Below are 18,932 nucleotides of genomic sequence, written 5' to 3'. Positions count from 1 at the left end.
TTGGGAGGGAAAAAAGAAACATCTCCTGCATATTCTTTACACCAGAGACTGTGCATCAGTTTATTTTCTTTGGACAATATTTAAAAAGCAGTAACAAAAGGGGCACCTATACTGAATACTATGAGTGTATTTAGTGATGTTCAAAGACAGTGAATATCTTCTAATACCCTCTGGATTATATGTATATCCTCCAATATTCAACGAGCTATAAGTTTAAAGTCAGTAAGTCATATACAGTTCCAGCCATGTATTTATGCTGATACAAAAGCAGAATCTTGTGCTAAATCAGTGCAGTTTTTTGTTTTGCTAAACCTCTAATTTTGGTGGATTACTGTTGGAATATTTTAGAGCCAAAGTGTAAGAAAACAGCAGAAGAACAGTACAGCAGGTCTCTTCCTGCAAGAATATGAAACTGTAATTAGATGCAGTAAGTAAAGGACTTGAAGAGCCTGGAGATGAGGCAGCACATTGCTTAAACTGAGCATCCAGGTGGAGTGGTTATGCAAAGATGTATTATGTTGCAAAGTGTTAATTTTTGCTACTAAATGGGTCTTTGAGTTCTGCCTAGTCCTAGCACAAGCTAAAGATGGCAGGAGTGCCAAGCATAACAATCCAGGCTAATTAAGGGACGCAACCGAGCACCTTTCCGGAATTAATTTGCTGGGAACAGGAGCAACTGTTGCTCAAGGCAATAGGTCTCCTTGCAAGTTTGATCACAAACTAAGCTTATGTCACGTTAGCAGTAGCAGCTCTCCCCCTCTGGCTGCCAATTCATGTCCCTCCTGTGAAGTCAGATCTGTTCCCTGATCAGAGTCACGGTGCACCTGCAGAGGAGGCTGTGCTGGTACATTGCAAACAGGGCTGTACGGGGCAACAGAGGAGCAAGAAAGGATGACCAGGGAAGAGGTGGAGACACTTTTATGCCAGCCTGTTTGCCAAAGAACTGCTTTTTGATCTCTGGCCTCGGGGTTGTCTTTGAATGTACGTGAAGGTATTCTGCAAGCCGCAGGAGTAAAAGCAGATAGGCTAGCAGAAGTCAGAAGGCTTGAGGAGACTGCTCACTGGGGCTCACTAGAGGGGCAGGCTTCAAAACTGCAGCTTAGGAAGCAGCCAGCTGCCCCTTCCTCCTCTGCTCACAGCAGCGGGACCAATGTCACCAAGGGCGATCCTGCCAGGCCTCGCGCCCTGCGCGCTTCCTTCCCCAGGCAGCAACGCTGCCTTCCCCCAACACTGGCTAATTGCACAGGCAACACTGGCCTGGCCTGGCGCCTGGCCTGGCCTGGCCCCTCTCCCTCTCCCTCTCCCTCTCCCTCTCCCTCTCCCTCTCCCTCTCCCTCTCCCTCTCCCTCTCCCTCTCCCTCTCCCTCTCCCTCCAGATCAGGCCCCGCCCCGCCCCGCCAGCAGCCCAACATCCACTTCCCCCTCAAGCCACGCCCTCCCCCCCGCCGTTGGGCTTTCCCGGCGCTCGCTGATGACCTCACGCGGCCGTTGCCTCCGCCTCCCCTTCTGCCCTTACAGGCAGAGCCGAGGGTGGCTGCGTCACTCCGGGCGCGACCGCTCGGCGCGCTGGAGCCGCTGGCACGTGCCGCGCCCGGCGCGTGCCCACTACCGCCGCCGCCGCCATGAGCTGCCCGGTCACATGCGCCGCGTGGGTTCGTCGCGGCGTTGCCAAGGAGACGCCGGACAAGGTGGGGGTGGGGGGCTGGGGGCTGGGCCCCGGGGGCCCCCACGTCTCCCCCGCCCTCACCTCTCTCCGTGTCCGCCCGCAGGTGCAGCTCAGCGAGGGGGAGCTGAAGCGTCTCATCGGCGAGGCCCGGAGCCGGCTGGGGTGAGCCGGGCCGGGGGGGGGGAGGGGGGGTGCGCCTCCGTGGCGGCTCTTCCGTCGTCAGCCGTTGGCTTGGTTGCGTAGTTGCATTCAGTTTTGTCACTCTGCTTTGAAGGAAAAAGTAAATGGATGAGAGAGCCCTGAGAAGAATAACAGCAGTGAGGCATGTGGGAAATGTCGTCTATGGAAGAAGTTAAAGGAGTGGGTCTCTTCTGTCTGGAAAAAGAGGCAGGATTGAGGGTTTTACTCCATTTTCAGTATTTTTCAACTACAGATTTATTCACAGAATCAGGCTTCTGAGTCTGTTTGAGCTATATAGTGTGTATGATTATACTGCAGTATTGTATGATTGAACAGATACAGTAGGTAGCAATAAATACTAAACCTACAGTTGATAAAAATGGCCCACCCGATTTCTATTACATGGATCTGTGACCTTATTACTGAACAAAGTGCTTTGTCCAAGAATGTGTTTAGTTATGTTTTTGTTTTTTAATGGTTTCAAAAATCATCTTAAATAGTTTGTTAAGAAGTGAATGTAAAATAAGAATCTTCAAAGCATGTTTCATGTTTCTGTTACCTACAGTGTTACTCATTTCTCTTTACATATACATGCTTTTGTTTTCTGAAAGGATTTTCTTCCCTTGCAATTTCAAAAATACAGAAAAATCTGAGGTGCTTTTGGGTGGTAATTACGCATTCCGTTGAAGTTCAGCATGAAAACTTAGAGATCACCTGTAACAGCCAAAAGTGTTACGATCTCTTCAGAACATCTTGTACTTTGTAGAACTCATTATGATATTGGTCACTTTTTTCCTGTGCAAACATCACAAATCAGATTCAGATTTAGAATCTGTAATTACCTTGTTACCAGTTTTTACATCTGTTACTAGGATAAAATGTTGTATGAAGAAACAGTGTTTATTTTATTAAACAGATTATAAAAATAGATTTCTGACACCTCAAAGATTATGAGAGCATCTTGGATTATTGCTGCCTGGGAATTTTGCAAACAGGAGGACAGTAATACAGTATACTCAACAGGGAGGAGTTGCTACAAAACTCCTTTGAGAGCTCTGGGATATCTGTTAGGTCCTCAGTCAATGTTTGCTGCACACTTTTTTTTTCTATTGTATTCCATGCAGGTGTTAACAGAAAGTGAATCATTGCTATGAAAGTTCAGAATTCTCTAGATGTTGCCTAGTTTTTTTCTTCAGAAGTAATCTGCAATATGGCCCTACCTAGTGAGGCTTATGTTTTATTTTCTTCTAATACAAAAGTGTAACTGGATCCATTAGGATGCCCAGAAGAATTGGTCTGTGATAGTTAGATTCATAGAAATATAACTTTAGCAAGCATGGATTGAGGTGGGGCAGTATTGGTATTAGGTAAAACAGAGAGAAGGTTGTAATTATAAAACCTGAGCTAATTAGGGCGTAGCTGAAGAATTTTTACTTCTTGAGAAGTATAAGGAAATAAGGTCTTAAAAGTCTTGAAGTGCAAGTTTCATCACAGATGACAGGACATGTGTGAGGGGAAGGAAGGAAGGAAGGAACTGGAGACAACGCTTTTGACTTTTCCACAAAGAAAGGACAGGAGAGGTGAGTTTAGACACGCTTTGGTTTAGCTCTGTCAAGCAGTCTGGGAATAGCAGCACCTTGTATTTTGGGAAAAGGTAGCAAAGGAGTGGAGAGAATAGATTTCCGAATTACTAACATGAAGACTAGAAACATGCGTTGGCTGTTCACACACGTGAAATAAATGTGTCAAAATCTTGTTACTCGTCCCCTATTTCCTGGAAGCATTCTAAATACTCTCAGTGGATGCGTGTCTTTAAACAGGGAGGATGCTGACGGTAGCGATGAAGAAGAGCAAGGCCAGATGGCAGATGGCATGGATGTTGCGATTGCTGACAGACCTGAGTCTTCTCCTAAAAATGAAGACCAGGAGGAAACCACTGAAAAGCTGAGTGATGATGAACTGGCTGAATATGATTTGGACAAATATGATGAAGAGGAAAACACAGGTAACAACAGAAATTTAGATGTAAACCTGTAGTGTAAGTGAATTTTTTTTGTTTGTTTCTTATTGTGCTTAAGACACTAGTATTGTAATTTATGCAGTACTTTTTGTTTCAAATGTGGGAAACTGACATTTTGAATTATTTGCTTGTCCCAGTTCAAGAAGTCATTGAATGAGTGAAACAATTCAGTGCCCCCCTCCCTCAGGGATAGGCATTAAAACAGCAGAGTTGGAAAGGCTGTCACTCCCCCTGCTGTAGTGCTGGAACAGAGCAGCAGGAGTCTCTGAAAGTACTAAGCAACTTAGCTTACTGAGATTCTTCTTAGATTTGGAAACTGAACTTCTGATCAAGCCTGCTCCAGATATTTTGCAATACAGTTATTGGTACAGGAGTTTCTAAGACTTCACTTATCATTGATCCATGTAAGAAATGTTCTGTTTGTGCCTAGGTGACACAAAACTTGGAGAGACTTTAGCTGGTCTGGCAGTATACGGGAGCAACGACCATGATCCTTACATCACTCTAAAAAATACTGTAAGTACTTAAAAATTTTAAATATCTTAACACAAACTTAAAATTCTGTTAAACTTTCACCACTACCAGGTTGCCTGTGGTCCTTTTCAAAAGGTGTGCCAGGTTTTTGTGCAGACAGAACATTGTTCCTTTAAAATTGCTTTGTGCAGTCCCTTTTATGTGTGCTTTTCACTTTTAGGTCACACGTAAGGGAGAGCTGGCTTATGATTTAAGCTACATGCTTCTGTGTGTGGAGGTGACTTGTCAATTATCTAGCAGGGACCACTAAATGCTTGAAGAAGTAACAAATCTCATCACCTCCAGTCACTAATGACCCAGATCAGTAAGAGTCTTCTGCCAGTTTGTGGAAGAAACCAAGCTGAGAGGGATGTGGAGTACTTTAGAGAGTAGGATTAAAATTCAAAGTTACTGTGTCAAATTAGGGATGCGGCCTGAAGAAATGTCTCTTACGCACTGCATGGTGTGTAGTTGACTCTCTTTGTGTGTATCAGTTCCCATCATGTATCAGATGGGAAACTTTGCAGGAGCTGACTTTGTAGGAGCTCTGTGGAGCAGGGGAAAATCTCTGGCTGTAGTCTATTGCAAGCTAACTGTGTGTCAACAACGCTGTGCTGTTACACAGCCCTATAATGTCTTTTTCTAGTAAGCAGGGGTGCGGCAGGCAAGACGTGAAGTAATCCTTCTACTCTACTTAGTATTGGTAATGTCTCAGCTAGAATATTGGGTCCAGTTTTGAATGCCACTTCAGAAAAGATACGGAGAGATTCCAAAGAATATCCAGCAATTTAATTTATAAGGATAGACTGTAACTTCTGATAGACTTAATTTACAAGGAGAGGTTGAATGAGAAGAAACAACATAACTTAGAGAGTGACCAGGAGAGACTGAACATCTGGGGCAGGGTGATGGAGTAGGTGAGTTTTTGAGATTCCTTCTATCCATAAAGGTGCTGAGATTTATCTGGACATTGACTTTTCTCCACAGTTTTGAATTCTTCAGATAGCTAATAACATTGACAGAGCGGAGTAGCAGGAGGCTCCTATGACATTGTCATATTTGTGTGTCAGGGGAACTTGTAAAACATGTGTGGTCTCAGGCAGTGAGTTACTATGATGACTTCAAATACTGTAACAATGTTCAGAGAGGAAAGCTTAAGTCTGTCTTTAAAACCAGTTTGCTTGTTATGTACATTTTATGGCACTGTATGTTTTCTCAGTGCTCCACTGATTGGTTGATGATTTTTCTTGTTTTTATGTACCAGTAGAGGAGAGGCATGTCTTAAATATGAAATTTTTTTTATTATTAATAATCAAAGAGAAACTCTTACAAGGATTCAAGGAGAATCAGAGAGAGTATGAGCTACGATAATCCTGTGTCAAAAAGGTTACCTCTGTTACAGACGCAGAAATAGTGAACACCTTTTTTCTCTGTCCCCTATGTCTATACTCAAGTCCTTTCCTCAAATTCTGAAGGAGAATACTTCTATACATAAAACAAATGCTTTAGCATGCTTTTTATGTTATTTCTGGTGTGTACTAGTCTGTTGAAGACTAAGTACTGTGCAGCATTAACGTGACTAATTAAAACACTGCAGTCTTGATAGATAAAACTCTAATATTAAGTCTTGATAGATAGAACTCTAATATTAAATAGATGCTTGGATGAATTTAAAAAACCCCTAATTTTGCAATGTGAAGGCCAAAAGGTCTTGTATGTGCTGTATATTTGAAGGATGGTAGTTTCTGTGTAACACTACTGAGATTTATGTACAGTTTTTGGTTTTCAATCAATAAAAATTCCATGGATGCCATCCATTCATCACTAACAATGAAAATGAGATGAGAGACTATGTCTTTTCTGGTGCAGCTGAATGCCCAGTATAGCTGCAGGCAGTACTTTTCTGGAAATGTTTTCCAGAAAGTGGACAATGCTTTAATGCTGTTGGAATTACTTCCTGGATGTGAGGAGCAGCTACAATATGCTTATTGTATAAAACATTGTTACACTCTATAAATGTTCAAGGCTTGAGAGCCTAAGGAAAATAAGCTACATGTGTGGGCTCCTGGTATTGATTTTGTTTTCAGCCATGTGTTGCATCATGGAACCTGCAAGGGTGGTTTTGTATTTGGTATTTAAACATCTCCATAAATCCACCTTGGTCCACCTAGACACTCCTTCAGTCTATATAATAACTGTTTAAACATCCCATGATGGACTCTGGCTCCTGCCTTTCTCCATTTACCACAATAAGATGGTCTTGGGGGAGCAGGGTGTTGGGTTTTGAGAGTTTTCAGCTATGGTTAAAAATTATTACCAATTTAGCCTTTTGAACATGTGTGGTTTGGTGTGTGTTTTCTAACATCCATGGTCTTTTCCTTCTTGCTATTTCAGGATCAGTACGAACAGGAGGACTTTATGATTAAGTCCAGTGACAATCTTGTACTTTGTGGCAGGGTTGATAAAGACTACTGTAGTTTAGAGGTCCATGGTAAGTAACGTGGGATTTGTTCCTTACAGAAATAGAGATTCCATGTGGAGTTACTGTTAGAGGATAGCATGCCTTTATTAGTCTATATAACATTTGCTTTCCTTATGGTATTCCTAATAACACTTAGAAAATATTAAGGCCTTTTTATTCTCTAAACATATAATTCTGTCTTCCAAGCAGCCTTACTTTCTAGACCGTGCAAGTTTCCTGTATTCTTTTTTCTTTTCTTGCTTTCTCTTTGCTTATTTAAATGTGCTCTTAGCTGCTATGCATAGAAGAAGCAGCACCTTTATCATCTTAGTTTTACAAGAGATCATCCATATAAAATCTGAATTCCACTTTCGTTCTAAGACTAGGTTTAGTTTTCTTGCATGAAAGATCTTCCTAGTGCAGCAAAGAGTGCTACTGAGTGTGCTGAAGTTGCCATCTGTTCCTTGGTACTTCTTCAGGGCAGGTTTGTGTGTGTGGTGTTTTTGTTGTTGTGGTGGTGGGGTGGTTGTTGTTCTTTGTTTTTTTTACAAGTGTTCGAAAGCATCTCTTCAGATATCAGCATCTGGTGCTTTCTGTATTTGTACGTGGAGGTGTTCGCATATTTTATTAATTACGTTATTTCTCCACTGTAAACTTATGAAATAGTACAGGCTTCTGCAGTTGATAATGTTGGGTAGCTCTGTCTTAACTGAAAACTTCAGTAGTTAACGAATACCTGAACATTTGTCACATGTACTTAAAAATGGTGCAGTGATTCTGTGTGTGTGTGTCTGTGATGATATGATACCATGTTGTTAAGATTACTAATAGGTTTTATCTGCTATCCAGTTACTAAATTAGTTTATTATGAGGAGAAAAATAGTTGGTAAAAGAGTATGCTGTGTTTAGTATAGAGTTGCTTTACCATAACTCTTCCTGTGCTTCAGTTACACCATACTAATGATAACTTCCCCTGACTTCTGGTTCCTTTAATTTGAAAACTGTTTGTCTTTATCCCCATTTCCCATGTGATTGAATCTGGAATTATTTCATTTTTTGTGGATTACTGATTCTGTAAATTAAGTCTTTAAAACTTCATTATAATGTCTTCTGATGCACAAAGGGGAATGCTTTGTGGTGATACATATATGCAACATATTTCAAATGATCTTGCAAGCAAAAAATAATGGCCTGTTAGGAATAAAGTGATTAAGCTTTGCTGAATTTGTCACTTTCTTACATAAAGTACACTAGAGAATGTTTGTTTATTTTGCATAATTCTGTGAGGTGTGACATTAGTAGTGGAGGCTCTGGCCTTATGTTAAACTCTGAACGCGTTGTAAATGTATGTTCTAAATCGTATTTGCCATATGTGTCTTTTGTGGCAATGAACTGTTTATAGTTGCTTGTTTTGTCTCCTTGTGGATGTAATATCTTTAGTTGTTTTTCAGTTTATAATCATGAAGAGGACTCATTTTATGTACATCATGATATTATTTTGCCTGCATATCCTCTAAGTGTGGAGTGGCTGAATTTTGATCCTAATCCTGATGAATCATCAGGTAAATGAATAACAAGGGAGACTGTATATGTCCAATAAAAAATTCTTATTTGAAATATATAAATGTAATGTTGCTACATAGTTTCCACCAGGGGTACTAATAGAGAAATAAAACCTAGATATTAAGAGGGGAAAAATGAATATCAGTTCTCTTTGGTTTGGTGATATAGTCATAATAAGTTACTTAATGAAAATACTGGCTTTGCTAAAAATAGTAAAGTTGTTGTTAATTAGCAGCCCAAATAAAGCTCTTTTCTTAATCTTCTTTTCTCAGTTTGCAAATGAAAGTTTGCTTTTGGTCAAATTCATTCCGGCCAATGCAGTTGATCAACTATAAAGCACGAGAAAATTCATATGTAGTTACATATTTAGTAACTTTTTTCCTGTATTTCACAGAATGTTTTCATATCGCATGGAATGTGAGGATTTTTTTTTTCCCTGCTTAAATGTGGAGCTGTATGCAGCTTCTTTGAACAATTACTTTTGCTAACAGAGAAGTGTACTGGAGAGCAAGTCATATTTTTCTGGCCGTGTCTGTGGGTTAGTTAATATTTTTAAATTGGTCTTTGTCAGTTCTAATGGTGAAAAATGTTTACATAGAGGATTCTGGCACGTAAGGGTAAATTTTACTTAATTAAAAGTTTTACTTAATTAAAGAAATAAGCAACAGCTAGATCGCTGAATATGCTGTTTTGTAATGCAGTTGCATTTGATTTTCTTCCTGCAGGAAATTATGTTGCGGTGGGAAACATGACCCCAATTATTGATATTTGGGACCTTGATATAGTGGACTCTTTAGAACCAGTCTTTTCCCTTGGAAGCAAGAAAGAGAAAAAGAAGAAAAAGAAAGGAAAGAAAGTAAGTATTGCAAAGAAGCTTATCTTCTTGGATTGTAGAAACTTTGAGCAGGGATAATGTCATTCTTTTTTCCTATACTGAAAAAAGAAAACCGTATGCAGTCTGGTTTAATTCTGTCTGTCTTCTTGAAAGATGGTGTCTAGACAGGTTATAGAAAATAAAGGTATGGTTTTATCCAAATAATTTACAGTTGATATTTTCTTGTGACTCAGTCAAATGCTTGATTTCCATTGAGGCTCTAAAGTCTCTTTTAAATTGTGTCCACATACACAGGGTTTAGCTACAGAAGGGACAATGGAAGGACATACTGATGCTGTGCTTGATCTCTCTTGGAATAAACAAAGCAGGTAAAAGAATATTTGAATAACTTTCAATAGATGGTTACAAATTGGCGTACTTAATTAGGCATACGTTTTTCACACAGATCCAAAACCTTACATATTATAAGTTTGAACTTGAGAAGCGTTAGTGTGTTAGAATGAATCACAGTTTAATTCTCAATATGCCCATTTTTTTTCTCCAAACTAGGAGTCTTAGGGTTTTTTGTTTGTTTGTTTTTAACCTGTATATTGCTCCAGATCTTTTTTTATTAGCAAGTTGTCCAGATGAGGGCAGGGCTAAGGCGAGTCCAAGCTGTATAATAAATCAGCTCCATTTAAACCAGATGCACAAACTAGAGTAGCACAAAGGTTGCCCTGACCTGTGCCAATTTGTTGGTGATCTGAAACACCATTTCAACAGGTAGAGGTAGCTATTATAGAAGGAAGTCCTGGCCAGTCCTCCTTTCTGGCCTCCCATTACCCTTCTGACTTCTGCCCCAGAGCTGTGAGGAAAAAAGGCAGCATAAAAGCAGTAATGGCAAAAACACAGAAATGCCTCCGACTTCTTGTCTTACCTGAGACTGAATTGCCTGAATGAACCACTAATGAAATGCTGCTTCTGAACACAAAGCTGGCTCATCATGAGGGAGAGGTCAAGGCCAGTGGATGTGCTGACTGGAGTGAAGATGCTTTATTTATTTATTAAATCGCTTGGGTCATTTTTAACAGTACAGCTGTCAGAGATTCCGTGGCATGGGCCTTGAAACTAATGTTTCAGTCAGATAACAGACTTTCTTTTTTTTCCTGCTGTCATAGATGTCTCTGAAGATGCATGTAATCATTTCCACATACTCCTGATCAGCAAGTGTCAACCTACACTTAAAATTCCTTGTTATCTAGACACTGAGGAAGGAACAACCCCCACTGACATTCAGTAAACATACATAAATTGCACTCTTAATTTACAGTGCATTGTCTGTTGTTTTTAAATTATGTATACGCACAGAACGTGGTAATGATCACTCCATCAGTCTTGCAAAAGAGTAGCTTTCATGTTACCTAGAAATGGTTGACTGACTGCAGTGTATTGACAAGTCATAGAAATTATAGGTATAATAGTTAAGTGTCTGGAATATATAATTCTGTAATATACTGAGTTACAAGCTCATTGATACCAGTAGCTCCTCCAGGAATAAAAACAGCCTTGAAATGGGAAACTTTTGTGAAAACAAGTTGCTCCTTGCAACACCTCGTATTTAAATGCATTTTTGTAAAGCAAGTCATGCTGTGACAGCTCTTTGTGAATAGCTTTCTGCTGGTAGGTCATAATGGTGTTACTGTAAAATGTTCACCTAGTTTCCACTGTGTGTGTTCTTAACTGGCCCTTTCAACACAGTTTGAGAGAACAGTATTTGGAGGAGAATGCCAACTCTTTCAGTTAGAAACACTCGTTAGTATGAGAGGAGTGGGAGGAGCAGTTTCAAACAAAAACTGCGTGTTAAAGTAACAGAGCTGTATTTAAGAGCACTAGTAGTGAATATACTGTGTACTTGACAGGTCTTTGGAAGTGTTTTGGGCTTTATCTGTTTAAAGTTCTAAACTGTCTTTGTCTTGTCTATGTCTTAACATAGTTGATATTTAAGTTGAAATGTGGGGGGTCTGTAAACTAATTGTAAATTGTTAGTAATTGCTTTGACTTTGAGCATTCTATGCAGGGAGTACAGTGTTGGGTCGTTATTAGTTATGGAAACATGCCGAAGAGTGAAATATTTTGTTAAAAATAGGTTTGTCTGGCTCTTGATGTATGCATATGGAAACAAACCTAAGTTGCATAAGTAATGTTTAAAAATACTTCCTTAATGTCAAAGGAAGGCATTGAGTCCTCAAAAGCTTTGCTTTGCTTTGCTTAAAAAAAGCTTCCAGTAAGACAGTAAGAATTTTTTTTTTTTTTTTTTTTTTTTAGGCATGTGTGGGGAAAAAATACAAGCAAAACTGTCAATTTTGTTTTGGAAGCGTTTTACTAATGTAATGTAACATGGTCTGTTTGTAGTCTTTGCATGTAATTTATAATTACCTCCTGGGAAGTTATTTCTCATGCTTGAAAGATGTTGACTGTAGACGAGAGTGTACTTGATCTCAGAATCAGGCTCTGTATGTATTTTGGATTTTTGATCATTATTTATTTCTGTCTATATAAAGATTTTTAAAAATTTATCTTTTGATTTATGTTATAAGGAACGTTTTAGCAAGTGCATCTGCTGACAATACTGTGATTTTGTGGGATATGTCTGTGGGTAAGCCAGCAGCCAACGTGACATTACACACAGACAAGGTATATAATTATAACTGTTTCTTCCGTTGTAAAATATGGAGAAAAATACTGTGATTTATTTCATTAGCTGCTTGGTAGTGAACTCTTAAAACAACAATTTTGTAATTTCCAAAAAATGTGCAGAATCGTGCAGAATTCTTTAGACTTCTGTTAGTTGCTTTTGTGGATAACACTACTCACTTTCAAAAGTTTTATTTAGCTTATCCTTTAGAAAGCTTGAGGGAAGATTTTGCAGCATTTTTGGAGTTTTTAAAACACTTTATGTAAAAACCCTGATGATTGGGAATCTAATAGTGCTGGTATAAGCTACAAAAAATAGATCTCTGAGAACAGGTCAAATTGTTTCCTTAAGAGATGGTTACAATGAGTGTCAGTTACAATCTGTTTTAGATGAGTATGTTTTAAAATAAATGATACCAAAATACCGTAGTGATGGGTACTTCAGAAATGAATTCGTCTCACAGTAATTAAAATGTGAAAGTTAGTTATTAATAGCTGTAACCTTGTCTTGCTGTTAACAAAGTCACTGCCCTTAGCAAACCCCTGATATTTTTTTTTCTTGCTAACATATGCATTTTTTGCCAAACTGAAGCAGCTATTCTACCTCTTCCAGTTTATATTTTTAATATTTAAGGTAGAAAGGGGGCATGTGGTTTTGCTCAGTTAAATGATGTTGGCCAATATTTAGTTTCCACTGGGCAGTGGTGACTGAAATAAAAATAATGTGCATCTCTTGCACTTTTTTGATCTATGAGAATGAGCGTTTCAACAAGCTTATTAGAAGTTTTTTGAGAAAGTGCTGTTTTTCTTTTCTTTTTTTTTTTTTGTGCTATGCTTGTTCAAAGACAGATCCTGTATATGTGTGTGTTTAATCTCAATGTGTGGGGTTTTTTTTTCTTTCTTTCTCATATAGGTTCAGACATTGCAGTTTCATCCATTTGAAACTCAGACCCTTATTTCTGGATCTTACGATAAGTAAGCAAGGGTAGTGTTTTCAGATGTTATACTTAGGGTGGGTATAAATATTGAATTAAGCCCATTAAGTTACTTCATGTTTTCTTATTTCAATTGCTTGTAACTGTGCCAAACTTGAGTAGTGTTGTGTGTGGGGGTTCCCCAGTAAAGCAGCCAGGATTGAATGTGGCCAAAATAAGCAGTTTTCCTTGCTGGTTTCTCAGGACTAGCCAAATCCTTTAACCGTCTGGACTGAAATTTTCTGTGCCAAGTGTCTGCTTCAAACTGAGTTTATTTCTTAGTTCGCCATTATGGCGGTTTCTGTAGTGGAAATGTGCCATTTCTCATCCCTGTGAAAGCTTGTCCAGATTTGGCCAAACTGTAAGCCTAAGGTGGGGGCGCTGAGGGGATCGAAAATCCCCATTAGCTCTTTGTAGCCTTTGATAGGCGTGCCATTGCCAAAACTTAACAGAGCATCTCCTGTAATCACAGTTCTGAGGTGCTGTGAAATGATTTGTGACTGGACACTTGGCCTGGCTCTGTAATTGTTGTTTTGTGTAAGGCTTAGCAACCAGAAGACTTCTTCTCTGGGGGTAGCTTCTTAATTTCATTCTACAACCATGTTTTTTTGTTTTTGGGGGTTTTTTTTGATCAAAATTTTATTCTGCTTCTTAAGACTTTCCACTTGTATATTTAAAGACTTGTTTATCTTTAGCCATGCCTTGATGTTCTCTGGCTTATATTATGTTCTTGCTACATTCTGTTAGGTAAAATTACTGGGGGGGAAAAATTTTGTATTGTTGGGAACCTCTTTCTTTCCACTTCCCTCCATCTGACTTCTGTCAGAAGTCTGTCAGAAAAGAAAGTTCTGTCAGAACATTTCCCTAACCAATTTGAAAGATTTTTTTTTTTGATTAAAGCATATTTGAAAATGTTTGTGTGTGTGTCACACATTGATTTCCTAATTAGTACATTATTTTTGAACAGTCATTACTTGACTTTACTAAAGTCTGTTCCTAATTAAGTGATATGTTTGCATAATTACAGTCTTCTGTGTGATAAGTATCTTATTATGTATTGAGTAAATCAGCACTGTTTGCTTTGTCTCAATAGAACTGCTGTTTCTAACCAGGATGAAACACTGAAGCTTGTACTTGTAAGAAATTTTTCATCTGTTATGAGCTGGAAGACTAAATATTGAATTTGCTTCCATTTTAATATTAGAATTGTAATGTACGTGGATCGTCTATACGACAATGATAAAAACAAACTTCATCAAATCTCATTCATTAGATCAAATCAAATTCATGAAGTGTTTGGATGTGATCCCCTCCACCATCCTTTCTTCCCGCAGATCAGCTGTGCTGTATGATTGCAGAAGTCCACAAGATAACCATCGAATCTGGCGGTTTAGTGGTCAAGTTGAAAGAGTAACGTGGAATCATTTTTCACCTTGCAACTTCTTAGTGAGTGTATACTCTTCTACTCTTGGTCTGTTGGCTGTTGTTGTTTTATTTAACCTGTATGTTTGTGTTCATAATGTTTCCGAATCATATAATGGAGCTGATGGAGAATTGGGCTTTCTGTGTTGCTTAGTTTAGAAATGCAGTGTGCGTATGTGGGGGGATGTTTCTAGGTTGTTTTTTCAGCATGTATATTGAGTTCAGTTATTCATTTAGTATCATCTCTCCATCGTGATAGAAGAAAAGCAATTGGTGCTGATTCTTTAATCACTGCAGAGGTGGTGTCTTTGCCATGTTGTCGTAGTGTTCAGTGGCTGGGATATATTTTCCTTCGCGTAGTCCCTGTTATGCTTCATGTAAAGAGGCTATTGCAGTTGAGAAGTAGCTAATGAGAATTAAGATCCTGAATACTAATTCAGTGTTTCACATCAGCACTAGAGGACACTGTCCTCCTATCTTGCACAGAGTAAAAATACCTTCTTCTCTGGAAATCTTTATAATAAAAGTTTTAATCAAAAATACTCATTTTAAATCCTGTTTATTGTCTCAACTGCTGTCTAGTTCTCTGTCGCTTTATGTATATAGCCAACAAAAGCAGTTGCTCAGTTCTTTGAGTTTGGTATAGATCCCCCTTAGTAAAATCATGCTTAACTTTGCACAGACAGTTATGCAGCCACTGGATGGCACAAAAAACACTGAACTGGCAGCTAAGAGAGAAAAGGCTCTGTATTTCATTGTCTAATATCAGAACCAAGCCTAGCAGTTTACTCCTCTTCAAAATGTGATTTAAGAAATGCGTATAGGGTAAGAGTTGCATGTATGTCAGCGCAGCATAGCTTAAGCACCTAGAATAGTTCAGGTACCAGCCAGAGTCTGACTTCAGTGGGCAATGCAACGTGCCATGCCCTGCTGAGAAGTAGTGCAAGTCTGTTAGATTCTTGTGGTTTGAGACAGTGTTTGGATGTTTTTCATAGAAGCTTTTTCAGATGAATTACTATGGCTGTTTGTTTTTAAAGTATTGTGCTTTCCTTAGGCAAGCACAGAAGATGGCTTTGTGTACTGTCTGGATGCACGTTCTGATAAGCCACTGTTTACTCTGAAGGCTCATGATGAAGAGGTATCAGGTAATTTGTGTCTGGTTTCTGTTTGTCCCCCAAAACACATGGAGATACGCATCTGGAAGATGTCCTCAACTGATACAGCTGAGGCGGCAGTGATTACTTGCTTAACAAAAGTCATGTGTACCAGTCCTGGGTAGCTGGCCTGTGAAACAAATCTCTGCTGAGAAGCCATTATAAGGGAAATATTTTAACAAATGAACTTTTCTCAGTGAATGTCATGAAGACTAAGTATGGCAAAGCAGATCTGTTCACTTGGGGCATGTTCCATATACTTTCTGGGTGAGGAAGGACAAAAAATATGGAAGCTTGGTTTAAAAAAAAAAAAAGTTGAGGATTGTCAACTGTAACATTTACCTCCCAGATCCATAATTATTTTATGCTGATGTTGGAGATTGCTCTGGAGATTACTTGGATATGGCATATGGGAAGGTCTTTACGCTGCCTGCTTTCGGCTACTTTAATAATTTGACCAGAGTAGGAGCTTCCAAAAAGCAGCTTGAAGCACTGGATCAGTTGTCTAAAATTAGATGACATGAATATGCCCCATTGTCTTGGATAGCAAAAGAGATGGTCTTTGGGAAATGAAGAAAGCTATCTGAGGAAGTCTGAGTATTTGGAATAATAAGAAGTAGTTCTTTGCACTGTGCAAGACTCTGTGGTTAGAGTGAGAGGTGAAATAGGCCTACTTGAAGTTAATTTGCTCCCATGAGGCTGTTATTTCTTTCACTGTGGGAGCACTGGCAGCATGAAACTTCCATTAACCTTTTGCTCCTTTGGGCTGGAAAAAAATTTAGCATAAGGCCCATGGAGAATATTAGGTTTGCTCAAAATGTATCCTTGTCTCTGGGAAATAGTGATTACATGATGCTCTGACGGATGCACTCTAATCTTCCAGGGCTACAACTAAGCAGTCAGATCAAAGGGTGCCTTGTGACATCATCTGCTGACAAATATGTGAAAATCTGGGATATCCTGGGAGAGAAACCAAGTCTAATCCATTCCAGGGACATGAAAATGGTAGAGTAACTTTCATCTCTTGATTCTAAGGAGGTTTACATATAAACCATGTCTGCTTAATCTTTTTTTCTAACTTGTATCTTGTTTTCCATAACTTGACATCTTTTAGAGGAAACAAAAAATCACATCTAAGAATGTATTCCAGGTAAATCATTCTCATTACAGTGCAGTATTCAATTCAACATATTATTGGCCAGGCACTTCAAAGCCTTGGACCTGAATACAAGATGCAGCATTCTGGAACAGAATTATGGGTACTCTAACCTATATCTACCAGGTTCAAGGCAAAGAAGTGATTTACTGTTTGCAGTTAAAAGTTAATTTTGTATCTTTATAAAATAATTTTAACTCAATTTTGAGGGAACAGCAAGCTTGCATCTGTTACACTGAATTCTTAAAATACTTTTACCACCTAAGTTTATCTTATTTAAAAAACAAACGAACAAAAAAACCCACCTGTTCTCTCTACCTTTCTCCCAGGGCGTTCTCTTCTGTGCAGCTTGCTGCCCTGACTTCCCTTTTGTCTTTGCTTTTGGAGGAGAGCGAGAAGGGCTGCGCATCTGGGATATAAGCACTATTTCTGCAGGTAATGTTCTCATTTATTGGAATCTTGTGGATCTTCCCCTGCCCTCAGGGTGTTTCGCATATTCAGTAATGTATTGTGGTTCTCAGAGAAACTGTAGGTTATTATTTTTAAAGAAATACCGTAAGACTGGATGTGTTTTCACATTGTCAGCTTTAAAAAAGTAGAGTGTTTTTCTTTTTTTGAGAACTGTACATTTGTCTCTTTCCTTGCAGCAGAAATACAATACCTGCTTTCTCATAAAACTTCTGTTTTGTTTTGTTTTTTTTCCTTAATGTTGCTGGTGTAATCAAGGTATATTTTTGACTACCTGTAGGAACAAAAGTGAGGGCCGGTTTCGATCAGTTGTCTCGGTTGCATGTAACTAAATGGTATGAATTTTTGAGAAGGCTTTAAGAAGAAACTAGAGAGACTAAAACCAGAATTAAATTATTTAAGCTTAATGCTTTGCTCTACCAGAATCATCATCCCTTTCACAGTACTTAGGATAAATGCAGCTCATTTGTAATTAAGCACAGGAAAACATCAAGATTTTCTGGTGGAGAAAGAATCGGACTTGTAATTTAAGTATTATATGCAGGAGACTGTTCTGACATGTAAACTTCAACTCCCTGCTGTGGGAAAAGGGAGAGGGCTTTGAAAAGTGCATCAGATTAGGATTTCCATTCTACGATGTTAACCATACTGTACCTGCTGTACTGCTCCTGTATCTGGGAAAGAACCATGTAAGCAATCCTTTATCTGTATTGCAGTGAATGAAGTTTTTGGAAACAGAGAGAGACTTGTTCTCACTGGTGCGAACACCATGGCTTGCAGCTCCTTGGCCAACAGTAGCGGCAACAATTCAGAGACAGCAATGGAATCATGATAGACCAAACCTCACAAAATCAAAGTAATTACTGGGACTACACATAAATGTGTATTCTACAACTTCCCCTGCTTGGAAAGCGTTCACAGAAATGATTCAAGTGTCTTGTAATCTGCAGCCTTCCCCATCTCGTACAAAGAAACATGGTCATGTGGCTATGCCCAAAGTCACCAGTTCTAACTTCCTGCCTCTAGCTTTAAAAGATTAAATTACTTGCTTATGCCTGAGACGGGGGGGAGGGCAGGGGGCAGCAGGCTATAAATGTATAAAGTTGTTTTGTAAATCTTCACCAGAAAAAACAGTGCTCTATCAGAAGTGTGTCATATATTGCAAAGAAGGTAAATCTCTTCTAATGGCCTAGTGAAAAATAGTTCAGACAGAACTGGTGTAGTGTAAAACAAATGCTGAACAAAAATGGCAAGTGTCAATAATCAAGGGATGTATCCTTTGAGTAATTTGTGGCTAGATTTACAGATTTCTAATACACTTTAAAAATTCTTATTTAATTTTTTTGTCTTGAGTGTATTTCTTGGGCTGTAAGTGAGGTCACCACTATCAAACCACAAATATCCCACCTCTTTCCTGTCAAGATCAAGAGTTTCTTTTCCCCAGTTCCACAGGATATGGAGCTTATTGATGGTGCACCTCCCTGCCCCTTGTTCTAAAAGTGATATGAATATAAAAAGAATCTGAATTGAAATAGGAGCTACTACACAGAGGGGGATGAAAAGTGCTGTCAGAACACAAAACTTGGGCAAAGATCTCAGCTAGTCACTCTGTCTTGTTAAAGCTATCTGCGCTCTGTACTTGAGTTCTTAACCTCTCAAAAGCATTTTTACGTGAAACTTGAAGGAACAGAGAGACATAGTCTGAATATCAACCTAACCACTGACTTAACCACTATGGTTTAGAGTAGCAGGAACCTAATCAGGCAATGTGACTCGAGCACTTTCCTCATTTTTAAAATAAACCCTGTGTCTTATCCTAGGCCCGAAGTTAAGTCATATTCTCATCT

The 18,932-nt window shown here is 39.0% G+C and overlaps 1 protein-coding gene across 1 annotated transcript; it reads left to right on the top strand.

The window, feature by feature from the left end:
* Positions 1-1,496: 1,496 nt before the first annotated feature.
* Positions 1,497-18,423, top strand: PWP1 (PWP1 homolog, endonuclein). Its single transcript, XM_026117927.2, has 15 exons — positions 1,497-1,688; positions 1,770-1,828; positions 3,667-3,851; positions 4,297-4,382; positions 6,774-6,870; positions 8,292-8,402; positions 9,129-9,259; positions 9,533-9,606; positions 11,815-11,911; positions 12,825-12,886; positions 14,220-14,331; positions 15,362-15,452; positions 16,345-16,466; positions 16,947-17,052; positions 17,802-18,423. Exons 1-15 carry the CDS (start codon positions 1,623-1,625, stop codon positions 17,915-17,917), a joined length of 1,515 nt encoding a protein of 504 aa, XP_025973712.2. The 5' UTR covers positions 1,497-1,622; the 3' UTR covers positions 17,918-18,423.
* Positions 18,424-18,932: the final 509 nt, after the last annotated feature.

The sequence above is a fragment of the Dromaius novaehollandiae genome, chromosome 1 (genome assembly GCF_036370855.1).
Source record: "Dromaius novaehollandiae isolate bDroNov1 chromosome 1, bDroNov1.hap1, whole genome shotgun sequence".
Lineage (NCBI taxonomy): Eukaryota > Metazoa > Chordata > Aves > Casuariiformes > Dromaiidae > Dromaius > Dromaius novaehollandiae.
Note: the sequence above shows the minus strand (reverse complement) of the source record. Positions and strands in the feature narration are given on the sequence as shown.